The 15,989-nt window shown below is 39.6% G+C and overlaps 2 protein-coding genes across 2 annotated transcripts; both read left to right on the plus strand.

Moving 5' to 3' along the window:
- Positions 1-351: 351 nt before the first annotated feature.
- On the plus strand, positions 352-4,816 carry LOC115744636 (serine carboxypeptidase-like 18). Its single transcript, XM_030679910.2, has 14 exons — positions 352-606; positions 737-882; positions 1,586-1,662; positions 1,757-1,879; positions 2,196-2,298; positions 2,436-2,473; positions 2,647-2,748; positions 3,076-3,162; positions 3,252-3,407; positions 3,499-3,570; positions 3,653-3,774; positions 4,010-4,123; positions 4,262-4,316; positions 4,408-4,816. Exons 1-14 carry the CDS (start codon positions 449-451, stop codon positions 4,489-4,491), a joined length of 1,437 nt encoding a protein of 478 aa, XP_030535770.1. The 5' UTR covers positions 352-448; the 3' UTR covers positions 4,492-4,816.
- A 2,137-nt stretch (positions 4,817-6,953) lies between these two features.
- LOC115744469 (serine carboxypeptidase-like 17) lies at positions 6,954-11,211 on the plus strand. Its single transcript, XM_030679677.2, has 14 exons — positions 6,954-7,269; positions 7,518-7,663; positions 8,401-8,477; positions 8,576-8,698; positions 8,868-8,970; positions 9,079-9,116; positions 9,197-9,298; positions 9,540-9,626; positions 9,714-9,869; positions 9,980-10,051; positions 10,134-10,252; positions 10,535-10,648; positions 10,776-10,830; positions 10,934-11,211. The coding sequence occupies exons 1-14, from the start codon at positions 7,118-7,120 to the stop codon at positions 11,015-11,017; spliced, it is 1,428 nt and encodes a 475-aa protein (XP_030535537.1). The 5' UTR covers positions 6,954-7,117; the 3' UTR covers positions 11,018-11,211.
- Positions 11,212-15,989: the final 4,778 nt, after the last annotated feature.

Here is a 15,989-nt window from a genome sequence, read left to right on the forward strand (position 1 = left end):
ACTCCTGACAATGGACATGAGATGGGAGAAAATATAGTTTATTACGCACACAACTGCAGACGTGGAATGATGGAAGAGGCTTCGACCAGACTGAACAAGTTGATTTTTTCCTAATGAGCACGTGGGATCATCACGACCAATCGTCTTCCCCCCTCCATCGTTCATCACATGCGTTCAATGCAACGACCCAACAGTGGTCCCCCCACTTCTAACCTCATTTCAACTGTGGAGAGGGTGTAGCTGATTACCCACGGAGGGTTCCAAGGGAAAGAAAGAAAGAAAGGACAAAAATAAATGATAAAGGATTGAGACAGAGAGAGAGAGACTAGCTTTTCCTATAAATTAAGATTGTTCACCGCTGGGACAATCCAAAACTCCAAGACGACCCACCCCAGGCAGCATTTTATATTGTTCAAGCAGAGCGCGTCTTTTGCAGGGGTCGGTGAAGATGGGGAGGAATGCGGAGGATGTCATTTGGGTGCAGGCCCGGTGTCTGATATCTGGTCTTCTCGTTCTGGTTCTTTTCACGGCCAGTGCGTCGTCTGGCAACGTCATCAAGAACCTCCCCGGCTACGATGGCGAGCTTCCCTTCACGCTCGAAACAGGGTATCTGTCAAGTCTCGGGCTTTCTTCTTACGTTGTTTATTTTTTTCCCCTCTTCTCATTGGGTTGCAAACAAGAAAAGATAAGTTTTTTCCTGAGTAAACGAGTGGTGAATGCGAAATGGGGATGGCAGGTACATAGGAGTGGGAGAGACAGAGGACGTGCAGCTGTTCTACTACTTCGTGGAGTCTCAGAGATCGCCGTCGATGGACCCTGTCTTGCTCTGGCTAACTGGCGGTCCTGGCTGTTCCACCCTCTTGGCTTTCTTCTACGAGAGTGGTTGGTACTACTGGCTCTTTTCTGCATTTGTTTGTTCACTGGCCTGTTAAAATGACGAGTGCATTGCACATTATTCGATGGTGTTTTGACAAACAAACCCACTCCTTGTCGCGGCGGAGTTAGGAGGGGCTATGAGATGATGGAAGGTGCGCCGCTGTCGTCACGGCGTTGCTCCGGAACTTCTACAATATCAAAATTCCTTCTCTCTCTATTTTTTAAAGCCAAAAGCGGTTTAGTGAGTCCGTACGCGTAGGTCGATAAAGTATACCGTCTTAGGCGTAGCACAACACAAGACGACAATGCGTTCGGCTTAATGAATGTAGGTGAGCCAAGCTGTGTCTCCTAGGTCCCACCTAAAATGTTTGTTGACTGTGTGCGATTAATGCCATTTGTCAACAAGTGAAAGAGAGGAAGCTACCAAACTACATTCCTGCTGGTCATTAAAATTATGACTTTTTTTTGGTCGGATATGACAGTAATCATAACAAGGAAAATGATTGTTGTTCCAAAACTTACCGGTCGAAGAAGCTCTGACCTGTGATACGCTCGAATTTTGCCGCCTACTTGGTTGCAATCACAGTCCTGGCATTGTGTCTTGTGACAAGCAAGTCATAATGTTAGACCTTAACTTACTCTGTAGCTGCAGAGGCGCTGTCGAACGAATTATTCGAACCATCATCTCATCTTCTCATGATCTGTGCAGGTCCATTAAGTTTTGTGTATGCAGGATACAATGGGAGCTTGCCATCCCTTACATTGAATCCCTATACATGGACAAAGGTCCCCTTCCACCTTCATCTTCTTCCTTTGCAATGTTCTCTAGTGTTATTCTCCAACAATGTGGCGACACAATTTATTCTTTTTTTTTCCTCAGGCCCTCAATATAATCTATCTAGATCAACCAGTAGGCACTGGATTCTCTTACTCAACAAGCCAAGAAGGTTACGACACTGGTGATGTAAAATCCGCAGCCTTAACTTATGAGTTCATAAGAAAGGTTAGCATATGTTAATCTACCACTGTTTGTAATTCTATTTATTTATGTTATCATGAATGAGAAAATTTCTTCCCGAGGCTTATGTGCCATGAGCCAAACAAGAGTGATAGTCAATGCATCTAATCCTGATATGTAGAAGGGATTGTTATGAGTGATCTCCTGTCTAAGTCAGCAGCTCTTATGATGACATGCATGTGGGTTTATCTTGCTTATGTTAAGTACAGAAATGGTATAACTTAGAAAGAAGCTCTCTAGTCTCTCCAAGGTGGAAGGAATACCATTAATATTTTGCCCCCTTCTTTTGGAATGAGTGCAGTGGATGTTGAGTCATCCCACGTTCAAGTCAAACCAACTGTACGTCGGTGGAGATTCTTACTCTGGGGTAACTGTTCCCATGGTCGTCAAAGCAATCATGGATAGTATGTTCCATTGCTCTACATATCATTGCCAACTCATAGCTTCTTTGCTCTTTCAAAAGTACTATGTATTGATTGTAAAGTCTTCATGCTATAAGGTGTCTAAGAGCTTCTTCTATACTTCATTTTCAATTTTTCAGGTAATCAAGATATGGTATACCCACAAATGAACCTCAAGGTACCGTGATCAGATTTGCTGTTCATAATTTACCTATTAAGTTACCCCTTGCCAAAGCTGGAGAAATTCGCTTCCGCTTTAGTCGCCCTCATAATCTTCTGCCGTTTCATATTTGGTCTATTGGTTAACAACTGGGTTTATGTCTTGAAATTTTCTTTATCTATTTTTTCCAGGGTTATCTGCTCGGGAATCCTAAGACGGATACTTTTATTGATGACAACTCGAGGGTGTCATTTGCAAACAGGCTGACCCTTATTCCTGATGAGCTCTTTCTGGTGAGTTGATGGATTATTATCTCCGTATTTTCCAGCTGAAACATTGGGACAGAGTCACATAATTTATCGCCAAGAACTTCTCAGTGAGACATACCAGCTAGCTATCTGCTTTGTTTTCTGAAAATTTTTGGCTGTTTACATCACACTTTCTCGTCCAGAAACTATCCTCTGTCCAGGATCGTCAACATTGCCGCTCCAAACAGAGGATGCACTCTTTAGGACTCTCAGACTGCATCAACTCATAAGCATGCACAAACAATTAGTTTCATCGATTTGAAGTTTATTAATGACTGAAATCTCGGATTTGTCTGTTTTTTGTACTACAAGACGGCCAACAAAACTTGCAACGGGGATTTTGTGACTGTACAAACAGACAATGAAAAATGCGAGGCAGCTATGCAAACCATTGAAGATGTAAGTGAGACAGCCGCTCCGATTTGCTTGAGAAAACCCTCCCTAGTCTTGTAGTTTAAATTGTCGGCATGAACTTCTATCTTATGCAGTTGATCCGTCAAATAAATTTGCAACAAGTTTTAGAACCAGCATGTTCGATGACATCCCCGGAGCCAAATGATATGAATTGGGACAGGAGATCTTTAAGAGAACAGTCCCAAGAGCTTCTCCGTTTACATACAAAGGACACTGCATACTGGTGTAGGGTAATAATCTCTCTCTCTCTCTCTCACGCACACTCACACACACACACAATTGAGTTCAATTCGAAGATCTAATTCACTTTGGTTTAATCAGAATTATCGTCATGTGCTAAGTGGCATTTGGGCAAATGATAAATCCGTGCAGGATGCTCTTCATATTCGACTGGTAAGTAAATTTGTCACTGGCAATGAAAAATGCTCCTTTTATTTTTTTCGAGAAACTGAGAGCTTCGGCAAACTGAAAATAGGGAACGATAAACCTATGGAAGATGTGCAACAGCAGTATATCTTACGACCAGGAATTCGATAGTGTTATTAGCTATCACCGGAACTTCTCTGAGACGTCAGAGTTAAGAGCATTGATATACAGGTAAATTCCGACTTTGTCTTTTGGAGCGTAGTCCTTAATCAGACTAATGTTTGAAACTTATATTAAGTACGTATGCTAAGGAACTCTGATTAAATGCCCCGCAATTGAATATGAACTCAGTCCTGTGAAGCTTACTACTAATGGCAATTTCAAGGCTATGAGAGTTCATGAATCAAGAGCTTGATACTTTAATTTCCTTAAGCATCTTTGAGAATGATATTTCTTTCCCCAACAGCGGCGACCATGACATGTCTATTCCCCACCTTGCAACACGGCAATGGATCCAATCTCTCGATATGACTCTGCTGGATTCATGGCGAGCATGGTACCTGAATGCACAAGTCGCGGGGTAGGATTCACGATCTGTTTCGGTCTTTCCATGTCATCGCCCATGCAGTCGTCGCATATTTAACTTTTCTCACTTTGCATCTCAGTTTTATTTTATTTTTTTGCATCAATAGTCACACATTATGTTTGTATGGTTCAGTTACACGGAAGAATATGATAATAACGACTACACTCTCAACTTTGCGACTGTAAAGGCAAGATAATCTGAACCTTATCATCAACTATTTTTCTCTGGATATGCATTGCTGTGAGAAATAACTTCGCATTGTTTTGGCCTCTACACAGGGTGGGGGACATATTGCCGCAGAGTACAAGCAAGAGGAATGCTACGCTTTGATAGATAGATGGTTTGCTTACTATCCGTTCTAGACGGCCAACGGTTACACGATGAACAATTAGGAGTGCCTCATTGGGAGTCGATGCATTTATTCTTGATAGAAATATATCGCTTCACAATTCCAAATTCGGCAGGTGCACTACAAGAAGCAGTAGCATTGAGATAAGTAGGCATATCGATTGAATCAAAAGGGTGCATCCGAAAGCGCTTATCATGAGGGTCAGAGCTATGTATGCATCCGAGAATAATTTTCACGTCACTTGATAGAGAGATGATTGAGCAAACCAGTCGTGAGAATGGAACTTAGGCTTTTCATTTTTGAAATTTTTGGATAATTATGAATCGAGTATTCATCCAGCGTCCATCTTCTTTCTTCTTCTTTTCCTTTTATACGTCTTGCACTTACTGTGCAAAAGTATAAAATCCCACAGTTATTGATGGATGAACCAGAGAACTGTCAAAGTATCAATAATCAAGAAAAGTTCTCTCTCTCTCTCTCTCTCTCTCATAAAGGATTTGCCACTGATCTCAGACTCAGCCCCAAGATTGCAGAAGAGCTTTAAACTGCGACATTGCTCGTCACTTGTCTCATGCTTGACCGCAGATAACATTATCGTAAACTACGACTATCGTGAATTTTCGATATCGCGCTTTGGTCAATGAATCATTCTAAAACTATTCACAACGTTTATGAACTGATTAGCAGGTAAAATTTCCCTTGTTGGAAAGTTTGTTGGGGACGGGTGGCTCTGGCTCTTCAGACAGACAGGTGATCCGGTGGTTTTACTGATGCCTAAGTACTGAAAAACTAACGGTTGGGGGCCATGGAAAATAGAAGCTAGATAGAGCTGCGACCAACTTTTCAAACTTCTGGTCAATAGACTTCCAAACGTGATGGGAACAGTAAGTCTCCGGCATCTTCAACATTGAAGCATGAAGATAACGAGAGATGGACCATCTAGGGTTTCAGCAAGATTGGAACAAGGGGATAACAAGCCAATCACAATGTGACAGCAGCTGTGTCTTCCTGAAAATCCATTTCTGAATTGAAAAATTTACAAACCCTAATTGATGATAGGTAGTGCAACTAGTGCGATTTTTTTTCGTTTTCTGGTTGTGGCAATTGGCAATTCACTTGTGTTGTGTTTAGCATTATGTAATGGAGTGGAAAGATAGAAGAACGAAATAGAACGGGAATATTAATCGTTTTGTTCGATGAACTAGCGAGTTAAAATGGAATGAGGATTATTCTCTTCGATCGTAGAAAAATACTATATGATTGGAATAGTTGCGGCATATTTTACAATTGAACCATATGTTAATCCACCAAACATTATGTCAAGATCTTAATTAAGAATTAATAACATCGTCATTATATATTATTATGATTTCTAAAGAAATGAGCAAGAGTATCCATAACAGCAGAATATAATCGACTCTCTATTAAGCTAAATAAGATAATATAACATCCCTAATTGCCGCTCACATTTCATTTATTAGTATAATGGTGGTGCCAATATTGCAATACACAGATTATTCATGGTAAAAGAACATCTCGAGTGTCAATATTTGTATACGGCAATCTTTTCGGTACTAATATATTTTTAGAAATCGAGTTGAATGTTAACCCCTTCACCCCCAAAAAGAACATATCGAGTGTCAATATTTGTATACGGCGCTCTCTTTGGTCAATATTTATTTATCACTTAGATGCCAAATCGAAGAAAAAATGATCAGTTTAGTGTCAACGGTAAGAAATTCCAACGACCTCACTGGAATTGGCACTTAAATAATCGTTTTTTAGAAAAAAAAATTGACACTTAAGTAATCCAAAAAAAATATCACTTTAATGACAAATCGGATAAAAAACGACCACTTTAATGCTAACGGCAAGAAATTCCGGTGACCTTATTGGAGTTGGCATTTAACTAATTATTTAAAAAAAATGACAAAGTGATCAACAAAAAAATTTGATACCAAAATGAGTGCCGTACACAAATATTAACACTTGAAGTGTTCTTTTGCCGATTATTCGCCGGTGAAGATTGAGGTTGTACTAACATGTTTTGTACCAGTAAGTCATAAATCGTTTTGGGTGCCTAATTTTAAGGTGAAGGAATCATGATTCCCTCTGCATGGAATGGTCATGCGAAAAAAGTCCATCCAGAGGAATTTGAACCAAACAGAACTTGTGATTTTCCGGTAGCTGTGGTTTCCACAGCAGAAACAGGACAAGGGTATCCTTTCTTTTCTTGCTAAGCAGGAGGAAAAAAGGCAAGAAGCCTCGATCGTCATCTTCGTTATCATCCTTATCTGAGATTTATGACAAGCATTCCATGAATTTCTACGGAAAGGACGAGACTGTCTAGTGGCACTATTAAGTCGATTCTGCACGTGTTTCTCTCTTTACCCCGAAAAATGACATTTTTATTTTGGAAATCCCGCATCTAACTTTCTCACCAAATGTCTAAGGACACCAGAAAGCCAAACCCATCTTCACTCGCCTCTTTCAAAGCTCGCATCTTCCTTTTCCCCCTGTTCAGAATGCATAAAACAGAAAAAAACCACTAGATTTTCGGGCCACTCCTTGTTGTTGTGTCCTCGCTCTCCCTTTCCTCTTCTTCTTCCTCTTCTACACGAGCACGGAGTCGGACCAGCATGGGCTCAAAGCGCTCGAAGTTGCATTGTTCCTTCATTTGCTCGTACTTTCTGCTACTCCTGCCGTCTTTCTCTCGCCTCGCCGTGTCACAGAAGGTCGTCACCACGCTTCCTGGCTACGATGGTGAACTGCCCTTCTATCTTGAAACTGGGTACGTCTCGCTTCTCGTTCTTGATGCAGAGACAATTTGAACTTTTCCATTCTTTTTTCTCATTCTTTGGTTCCAAGGGAATGAATGCTTTTTTCTTGTGCCTAGCACTTGGGCAATGTCCAAAAAGGAATATGTCTCCTGTTTGTTTGAATTCTTCTGTCGGGTCAAACTTGTTGGATTGATAGCATCCGCAAAGTGTTTGAAAGTGATGGGTTTGTTTATTTTTTGTTTGTGTTAAATGTGAATAGGTACATTGGTGTGGGGGAACTAGAGGAATCACAGCTATTTTACTACTTTGTGGAGTCACAGAGGTCCCCTGCGCTCGACCCACTCATGCTTTGGCTCACTGGAGGCCCTGGTTGCTCTGTTCTCTCTGCTTTCTTCTATGAAAGTGGTACCATCTCTTTCCCTTCTTACTTTGCCCGTTCTAGTGATTGAGTCTAGTTTTCCCTTTTCAGGCATTTCTTACATTTGATCCATGACGTTTACCGAGAGATGGAATGTTTGAAGTTTTACCATGTACTAGCAAATTTGGTAATGTAGCATCAGTTCTTGTATCTAGAGTTATATAAAGTTAGAAGGGTCCCGGACCCAGGGAGCCATTACTACGAGGGAAAGTGTGGCTATGTAATGCGTACCCCTGCATAAACGAAAGGGACAACACCGATATAATATCTCCCTGGTGATGTTATGCATCCCCCTGCATAAACGAAATAAGGGGCACTGATGAAAGTTCTCCAAACCAGGGAGACGTAACTCATCGGATGCTGGTATTTGGGGCCAGTTCTTTCAGTTAGATAGCAAATGTTTCTTATATTAGGGAAACCGGTTTGGAGCGTGTGGTGACGTCCGCCATGAATTGAAAAGCGAAAGAACTGAGGGGGCCTCAGATAAATAAGAACGCGCATGTTTAATGACTAATGAGGGAATCAAGAAGGTATATGATCGTTTGTTTCACAAAATTACTGGGAATGTCAGTGGACAAGGAAAGATTTAGTTGGCCATGCTGCATGGAGGAATAGTTTCTGTGTGAGTGGTTTCCGAGCTGCAATTAGCAAACAAGAAAGTTGGGAAGGATGTCCTCTCCTCCTGTGCATGATAATTGAATTTCACATTTAACCTTGCTTGCAGGTCCAGTGGAATTTACTTATGTTGGCTACAACGGGAGCTTGCCGTCACTACAATTGAACCCTTATACTTGGACACAGGTGCTTGTCTTGTCTTGTTCTAAATTACTGATGCTTCACCAATTCCTGAGAGACACATAATGTGATAATTTCACTTACAAGAACTTAATGTCGTGTAGGGTCTCAACATCATATACGTAGATGCGCCAATTGGCACGGGATTCTCCTACTCAACAACTGCAGAGAATTATTACATTGACGATTATAGATCTTCTGAAGAGATCTACCAGTTTCTGAGAAAGGTATGTGAATGTAGGTGTAGGCCCAAAAAGAAACTCTTTTGGTTCGACAAAATTGAAATTGGAATTCACGGAAGATGGGCGTTAACCTACGAAGAAATTGCAACAGACATCACAACAAGATTTGAATGATGATTACTGAAGCGCTTTTGCTATTCATGTTGCTGTGCAGTGGTTGATAAAACACCCTCAGTTCTTGAAGACAAATCTGTACATTGGTGGGGATTCTTACTCCGGCATACCACTTCCGATGATTGTTAAAAAAATATATGACGGTAAATATGATCTTCTGGCTGAATATGGTCGAATATCTTTCACTTCAACAAATTGAGCTGTCGCAATCGTTTGACTTTTGCTAATTTAATTGTGGTGTGCAACTGCAGGCAATGGTGACGGTGTTGTGCCATACATGAATCTTAAAGTAACTCTCTAATTTCTCTAACTCAGCTCTAGTCTTTAATAGACAAGCACTGAGAAAGAACAATGTGTGAATCTTAACAGGGATATATGCTCGGAAATCCAAAAACAGATGACTTCGTTGATGACAATTCTAGAGTCCCATTTGCCCACCGACTTACCCTCATATCAGGTGAACTGTACGAGGTATGCCTCTCATATTCTTCGTCGTTGGCAATGTAGGTTTCTTGTCTCTTAGATGAAGGTAGATCTCTCTAATCGGAGTAGATGGCCAGACAGTGCTTAATTAAACAATGTACTGCCCCTACAAATACAACTCGCATCGGACACTGGAATTTTATCTGCATGCTTGTGTAAATTGTGGACCAAAATGAACATGGTACTGGGTCGTGGTTATGCTGAACCTACTATACCTTCTGTTAAATAGGAAGCAACGGAAGCTTGTAATGGTGATTTTGTGAACGTAAATACAAGCAACGCGGACTGCGACACGGACATTGGTGCCATCGATGTGGTTAGCAAGATAGCTCCTAATTAGTTCCATTAGACACTGTTTGGCTCTTTCTGTTCGTTAGCCATTAAGAATCAACTCTCTTTGTAGATGGTGGAAGAAATAAATCTAATGCATGTTCTGGAACCCATCTGCCAAGTTGCATATTCAAGACCAGCTAAATCAATCAGAGGAAAAACAATAGTTTTTGAGGAAAATTATGAAAATTTCCTAGCTACAGGAGCCAAGCCAGCACATTGGTGTAGGGTAAGTTACTCATATCAGTATATCCCCACGATGCACGGATGCACGCGCATTATATGCAACTACCTTGAATAACCTAACGTGAGAAAATTCACCTGGATATGGTTTTCTAGGATTATAATTATGTTCTCTCTGCCGTATGGGCTAATGACAAGAGTGTCCGAGCTGCTCTTGGCATTCGAGAGGTATGCAAATGCTGTGAATATGTTGATTGAAATTCTTTTACGCATCGATCTTTTGTGTGAAGAGTTTCTTGATGCTAAACAGGGGACCAAAGGTGTCTGGAACCGGTGCAATAGCAGTTTAGCCTATACAAAGACTATCACTAGCACCGTAGGGTACCATAAGAATTTGAGTACTACAAACCTCAGAGCTCTTATATATAGGTAAGACTAAATTCGTTCATGGTCTTCCGATTTGTTTCATTGCATTCCTGTTGCATATTTCGCACTATATGGTTAAAGTAACTATGGACAATCTTATCCTGAACGAGTGGGATTAAGCTAGCTTTAGGTGTGATTAAAGTAGCTTGTGGATTCTACTGATTAGAAAGTTTATCTTGTAACAAGGATAAATAATTCTATTCAGTGATTTTCTGTACACACTCGACAAAATCCGGAACATTTCCAGCGTCTTTTATGCCTTACGGATCTCCTCTTTTTCTCCAGTGGTGACCATGACATGTCTGTTACGCACATTGGTACGCAAAACTGGATCTATTCTCTCGATCTTACTTTGCACGACGTTTGGAGGCCGTGGTTCGTCGATGGCCAAATTGCAGGGTAGGTCAAATAATCACCAAACTTGGAATCTTCTTTTCATGCATTTTCTTTGCTTCCTCTGTTTCAAAAGTTGATGCGAAAAGATGAAATTTTCCAGTAGATGAAACCTCCAGAATGCTTCATGCAGGTACACACAGGAGTTCATCAATGATGATTTTACTCTAGATTATGCCACCATAAAGGTGAGTAAAATGAACGTAGCTCGAGATTTGTACTACTGCATCACGAGAAACTCATGCAATTCATGTGCTTATCAGTCATACATAACTTCTTTGCCGCGTTCAGGGCGCCGGCCATGTTGCTCCAGAGTACAAGCCTAAGGAATGCTACGAAATGCTGGATCGCTGGCTTGCTTACTATCCTCTATGAAGATCGACTGTTAGAAGCTGCGACGACCTTCCACGCCATGATTGTTTGTCCTAGACGCTTATGCAGGCATATTCTCAGTACTTTTCGGTGGCGAATAATTTGTTAGAGCGCCCCGGTTCTTCGATGTTCTTCACTCCATGCGGAGTGCAAAAAAGGAAAAAAGCATTAAGGGAGTTGTCACTCAAACTCACCTGCAAATCGCAGGATGAATAGCATAATCTGCTTATCCTAATCATAATCATAATTCTACTGGCAAAATTGCAATACAAGGAGGACGAGGAAGCTGAAGATGCCTCTATGATCAAAGTCAGAAAGATGAACAGAAAAGATCCCCCATGGTGATCATTGTGTCGTAAATTCGCGGCATTGTCATGCGATAACCGACATAATGTAACGATTTTGACTTGCCTAATGTCATTAAATACTGAGAAGGAACAACTAAAGTAGAAGTAGCCTTAAAGAGAATAATGGTTCGAACGATAAGATCGAATGACTCCGCGAGTGTATGAAAATGGGTCGAATCAACTGCCGGGGCCCCAAGCATTATCAACTAGAAATCTCCTCATCCGTGTTCGACTCATGTCGATATTCTGACATTAACTTCAGATTATTTTAAATGAGTCGCAACCAATGTGACACAGAAACGGGGTCTATGAACTCAGGACATAGTCCAAGTTCCAATTGTATTATGACCAAAGATTAGGTTATTCTCTTACGTCTCAGCTTTTGAAGTAACCATGTGGAATATTATCTAGCCATTATCCACACTTTCCCCAGAGAGTAGTCCAAGAAGCTTGTCAAGTCATCCTTTCATTTTGGGATAATGACACAAATGACCCATGAACTATAGCCCAATATGTAATGTGATCCATGAACTTTTAATTTGTTCATTGTGGTCCCTAAACTTTTTATTTATGTTCAATCTAGCCCTTGAACTATACGGAAATATTCCATGTTGCCCCTGAAGAACTTAAATTAATGGAAGTATATCATTGAATATTTTTATATAATTTAGGGACTAAATTGAATATGTATAAAAACTTTAGAGACCGCACTGGACAAATTTAAAGTTCGGGATGACACTACACATTCGGTTAAAAGTTCAGGGACCACTTTCAACAGATCAAAAGTTCAGATATCACAATGCGCATGGTGCCAAAATTTATGGACCATTTGTGTCATTTTTCCTTTCAATTCTTTAAAGTTTTCTATCGCCATTTGATTGATTACTTCTTCAAGAGAAAGAATGCAAGAAAATCTCAAGGTTTCCTTCAACAACAATATGCTCTCTCCATTTGTATATTCCACTTATCTATTGTCCCCATCGAATTGACCAGAAACAAGAACATGAAGTTTGGAAAAGAAGCCACCTGCTACCTCCATTTGATTTCTTTTACAAATCTTGGCCTTCCTTTCCACAACCTTCTGTTTGGGTTTTGATCAGAACCCATGTTTCGACTTTTGATTGCTTTGAGAATATTCATTCCCACGAAGCATCTTGAATGGCATGTATCACCTCACCAAAACCCTAAACCATTCTTGTTTCTTTTCTTCTTCTTCTTTTCCCTTTCTAGGGTTTTAACTATTGTACCTACTGGGATTCTTTAAAACCACCACGCTTCTCTTTGTCGTTGCACCACCTATCCTCATAGTCATTTCAAGTTAAACAACTTTCGACCCATTGCTTACAATATAACTCTAAAACACTACTCAAACCAATAGGCGCCACATGCAGCTTGTCTGCCTCTCTGTTGAGCTTGAGAATAAAGAAGAGTTAATTGTCTTGCATTAGGGTTTAAGCGTTCAACTAACCCATTATGCATCTATCTTGGCCAGAATAAAAGCTAACACTATGTATGTGGATCTAAAGCGACTAATAGTGAATTAGTGATATGATACATCCATCATAAGTTTCATGTGCACGGACCCCATTATGCATAGTACATGTGGCAAGTCCAGTCTGGTTCATCAATTGCCACCTGCTCGTGCTCAAGTCTTGAATTACACACAAACTGTACCTAAAATTACTTGTCCTAGCAATAAATATAACATAAGGGCGGCATTCTTTATGGCTATGGGGATTTCATCATTGCCCAATAACCGTAAAGGCGACCCTCAATAAGAAAAAAAAAAGAGTAAATAAAAGAAAAATAAAAAAGAAGAAAAATCCAAAAGAAATTATTAAAAATTATAACTAAATAAAAAGTCCATATCAGCGCCGGTCATGCTATGTAGGATGATCGGCATCCACATCATCTGGCCAAAATTGGCCAAATGAACTCAATTGGCCCAAGTACAAAAAATTTAGGATTAATTGGCATAATTGAAAAGTTTATGACTGAATTGACACTAATGCAATAGGTTTAGGACTTTTTTTTTTACACTTTTCCCCATGGTACTCGTACATTGATCGATCGGATTGTTTTCTTTACAAAATTGTTTTTGGAGTGCTCCTGACATGACTTGAAGAAGAAACCTTAGGAAGAGGTATTTTCTGTGCAACCTGATTATAAATAGATGATTACTTACTATGTTGTAACTAGCATGTGTATAGGTCCGTTCAAATAGACTCTAAGTTGGTGTGATTCATCCCACATTTAGATTTACCACATAAGACATTCAACCGCAAAGAGTACTACTATATGTGAGTGCATTTATTTATTTGTCTTTAATAGGCAAGGATGTCATCCTAAGTCTTGCTATAAAACCATTGAGAAACAGTTGATTAGCATTGTATTAGTGGAAACTATACTGTCCAATTGATCATATGAGCAGCTTCAGTGTAATTAATGCTCCTACATGTTTCAAAGGATGATGAATAGAACCAAGATATTGATAATATAGTGAATTTGATTTTTTTTTTTCTGGCTTCCAAAACACTAAAGAGGTGAAAGTATAATATCCACTTCGGTTGACTTGTCATTTTCGGTGAACAAACGGGTGAAAGTTCGAAAAACGAATTTTCAGATAACACTTTCACTCGAACAAACACATCCTGAATTTTATTTTCTTTTCCAGCTATCCGAGACAATTTCATTTATGCTTCAGCTGAGAACTTTAAAGAATTGTTCTCGTAGGATGATGAGACAAGCCCTTTCATTGGAAGAAGTTGCCAGCTGGGGTATCCAAAGAAGCCCTACTATTTATCAAATTCCTATTTGGAGTTTCTTAACATGAATACATAAATAATTCAGTATAACAGGACACGAAAATACAGCACATAGGCTTTTGAATTCATGAGAGGAAAAATGAAATTATATTCTGGGTTATGCTTAGGGTTCTGGGATGGGCCAACATGAACCAAATCTCTCCACTAGTCTTTATATAAATTTAAATTTTTTATTTTGGGGGGTGAAACAAGTTTTATTCAGTGATTCCAAAGATTGAAAGGAAGGCATATTGAGAAGAACATAGCAACCCCAATTATTTCACACATGAACCAAAGGAAGGACAGCTATATATTATAATTATAAGGTGGTGGTCCTTTTGAATGGACTCTGTGGAATGACAGAGATGAGACGTTGGTACAAAGTTTCATTTCATGTCCACAACTACAAGTGTGTGTGTCCTCTTCGACATGTCGCCTCGGCCAACTTTGGTGGCTGATAATGCTATGTTTCCTAATCATTTGTTGTTTGTCTTTCAATGTCTTAGGGCAGCAATAATTTATGTTCATATCCTTCACGCACTGAAAAACAAAAGTTGGAGAAGACAAGAACCGAAAATTGAAAAAAAAATGTCTTGAAATAAAAAATCATTCTTGGTCACATTTCTATATTGTATTAGTGCCCTTTTTTTTTTTTGGACAATTCAATTTTTACTGGACTGACTGCCTTCGCAATATCACAAGTAATACTTTAAATATTGATTATCTAAGTATGCGCTTGATGCAAAAAAAAAAAAGTGCTTTGGGACGCTTGTTAACAAAACCCTTTTATCTCTTGATGTTTGCTTTCTTCCATTTGCCCTGTCCAGCCACATTACTAGAGTCTAGACAGTCTTAATTCCTGCTAGCTTTAATAAATAATTAAGCTCGATTCATTTAACGATTTAATAAGAATGAGTAATTAAATGAGAGAATTACCAAAAAGAAAGTCCTAAACTTAATGCAATATTGCTAATTCAATCTTAAATTTTTTTTTTTTGCCAATTCAATTTCAAAACTTTTATATTTGTGTTAATTCAGTCATTCGGCTAATTTTGGCCGGAAATCGCTAACGTGGTACTACCAATGCCGACGTGGGCTTTTATAACATTATTTTGATAATTTGTTGAATTTATTTATAATTTTGTCTTTTTTCTAGTTTTTTTAATATATATAATTTTATCTCTTTTTTCTAGTTTTTCTTTCCCCAGACTTAGAGCCGCCAAAGGCGAGGCGAGGACCACGACGCACCGGGCTAAGTCCAACAAAAAGCTAAAGAAAAGAAAAAAAAATTTAAAAATTTTTAAAAAAATTATGAAAATGTAATGTAAAAAAGTTCGCATGAGTGCCGGCATCGCAACGTTAGCGATTTCCGGCCAAAAATAGTCAGAAAGACTGAATTGGCAGAAATACAAAAGATTTGACTTAATTTGCAATATGTTTGAGACTTTTTGTTGGGGAGGGGGGGGGTGGTAATTCTCCCATAATTAAACTAGCATGGGATGCCAAATGAAACTTGTGTTGGATAATTAATTGGACACACCTGAAACTATGGACTGCCGACGATGCTTTTGGGGACGAAAATGCAAGTGCAACCGTGTGGGCGCCAATGCCTTCTTTTTCAAGTTTTTATTAGCCACTCGAAACAAGCGAGCCAAAAGGAGATGTTCGCTCGTGTCAGTTTTCCATCTTGAAATGAAGCAGTAATTCAGCTGCAGGGCGTGACTGAAATGAATTGACGGTGGCTTTCCAACCACCGCCATCATGATTGCTGGACAGATTGAGCTTTCTAAAGCGGCGTATCCCTCTGCACGGTGTACAAAAGAA

This window comes from Rhodamnia argentea, chromosome 4 (assembly GCF_020921035.1).
Source record: "Rhodamnia argentea isolate NSW1041297 chromosome 4, ASM2092103v1, whole genome shotgun sequence".
NCBI lineage: Eukaryota > Viridiplantae > Streptophyta > Magnoliopsida > Myrtales > Myrtaceae > Rhodamnia > Rhodamnia argentea.

What these genes read in the sequence shown, in the direction of transcription:
- LOC115744469 (XM_030679677.2), top strand. Translation starts at nt 7,118, where the DNA reads ATGGGCTCAAAGCGCTCGAAGTTGCATTGTTCCTTCATTTGCTCGTAC. An exon ending in TATCAGGTGAACTGTACGAG is followed by an intron (nt 9,299 to 9,539) that starts GTATGCCTCTCA and finishes TCTGTTAAATAG; the next exon opens with GAAGCAACGGAAGCTTGTAA. An exon ending in AGCCAGCACATTGGTGTAGG is followed by an intron (nt 9,870 to 9,979) that starts GTAAGTTACTCA and finishes ATGGTTTTCTAG; the next exon opens with GATTATAATTATGTTCTCTC.
- LOC115744636 (XM_030679910.2), top strand. Translation starts at nt 449, where the DNA reads ATGGGGAGGAATGCGGAGGATGTCATTTGGGTGCAGGCCCGGTGTCTG. An exon ending in GGCTTTCTTCTACGAGAGTG is followed by an intron (nt 883 to 1,585) that starts GTTGGTACTACT and finishes TGATCTGTGCAG; the next exon opens with GTCCATTAAGTTTTGTGTAT. An exon ending in TTCCTGATGAGCTCTTTCTG is followed by an intron (nt 2,749 to 3,075) that starts GTGAGTTGATGG and finishes TTGTACTACAAG; the next exon opens with ACGGCCAACAAAACTTGCAA.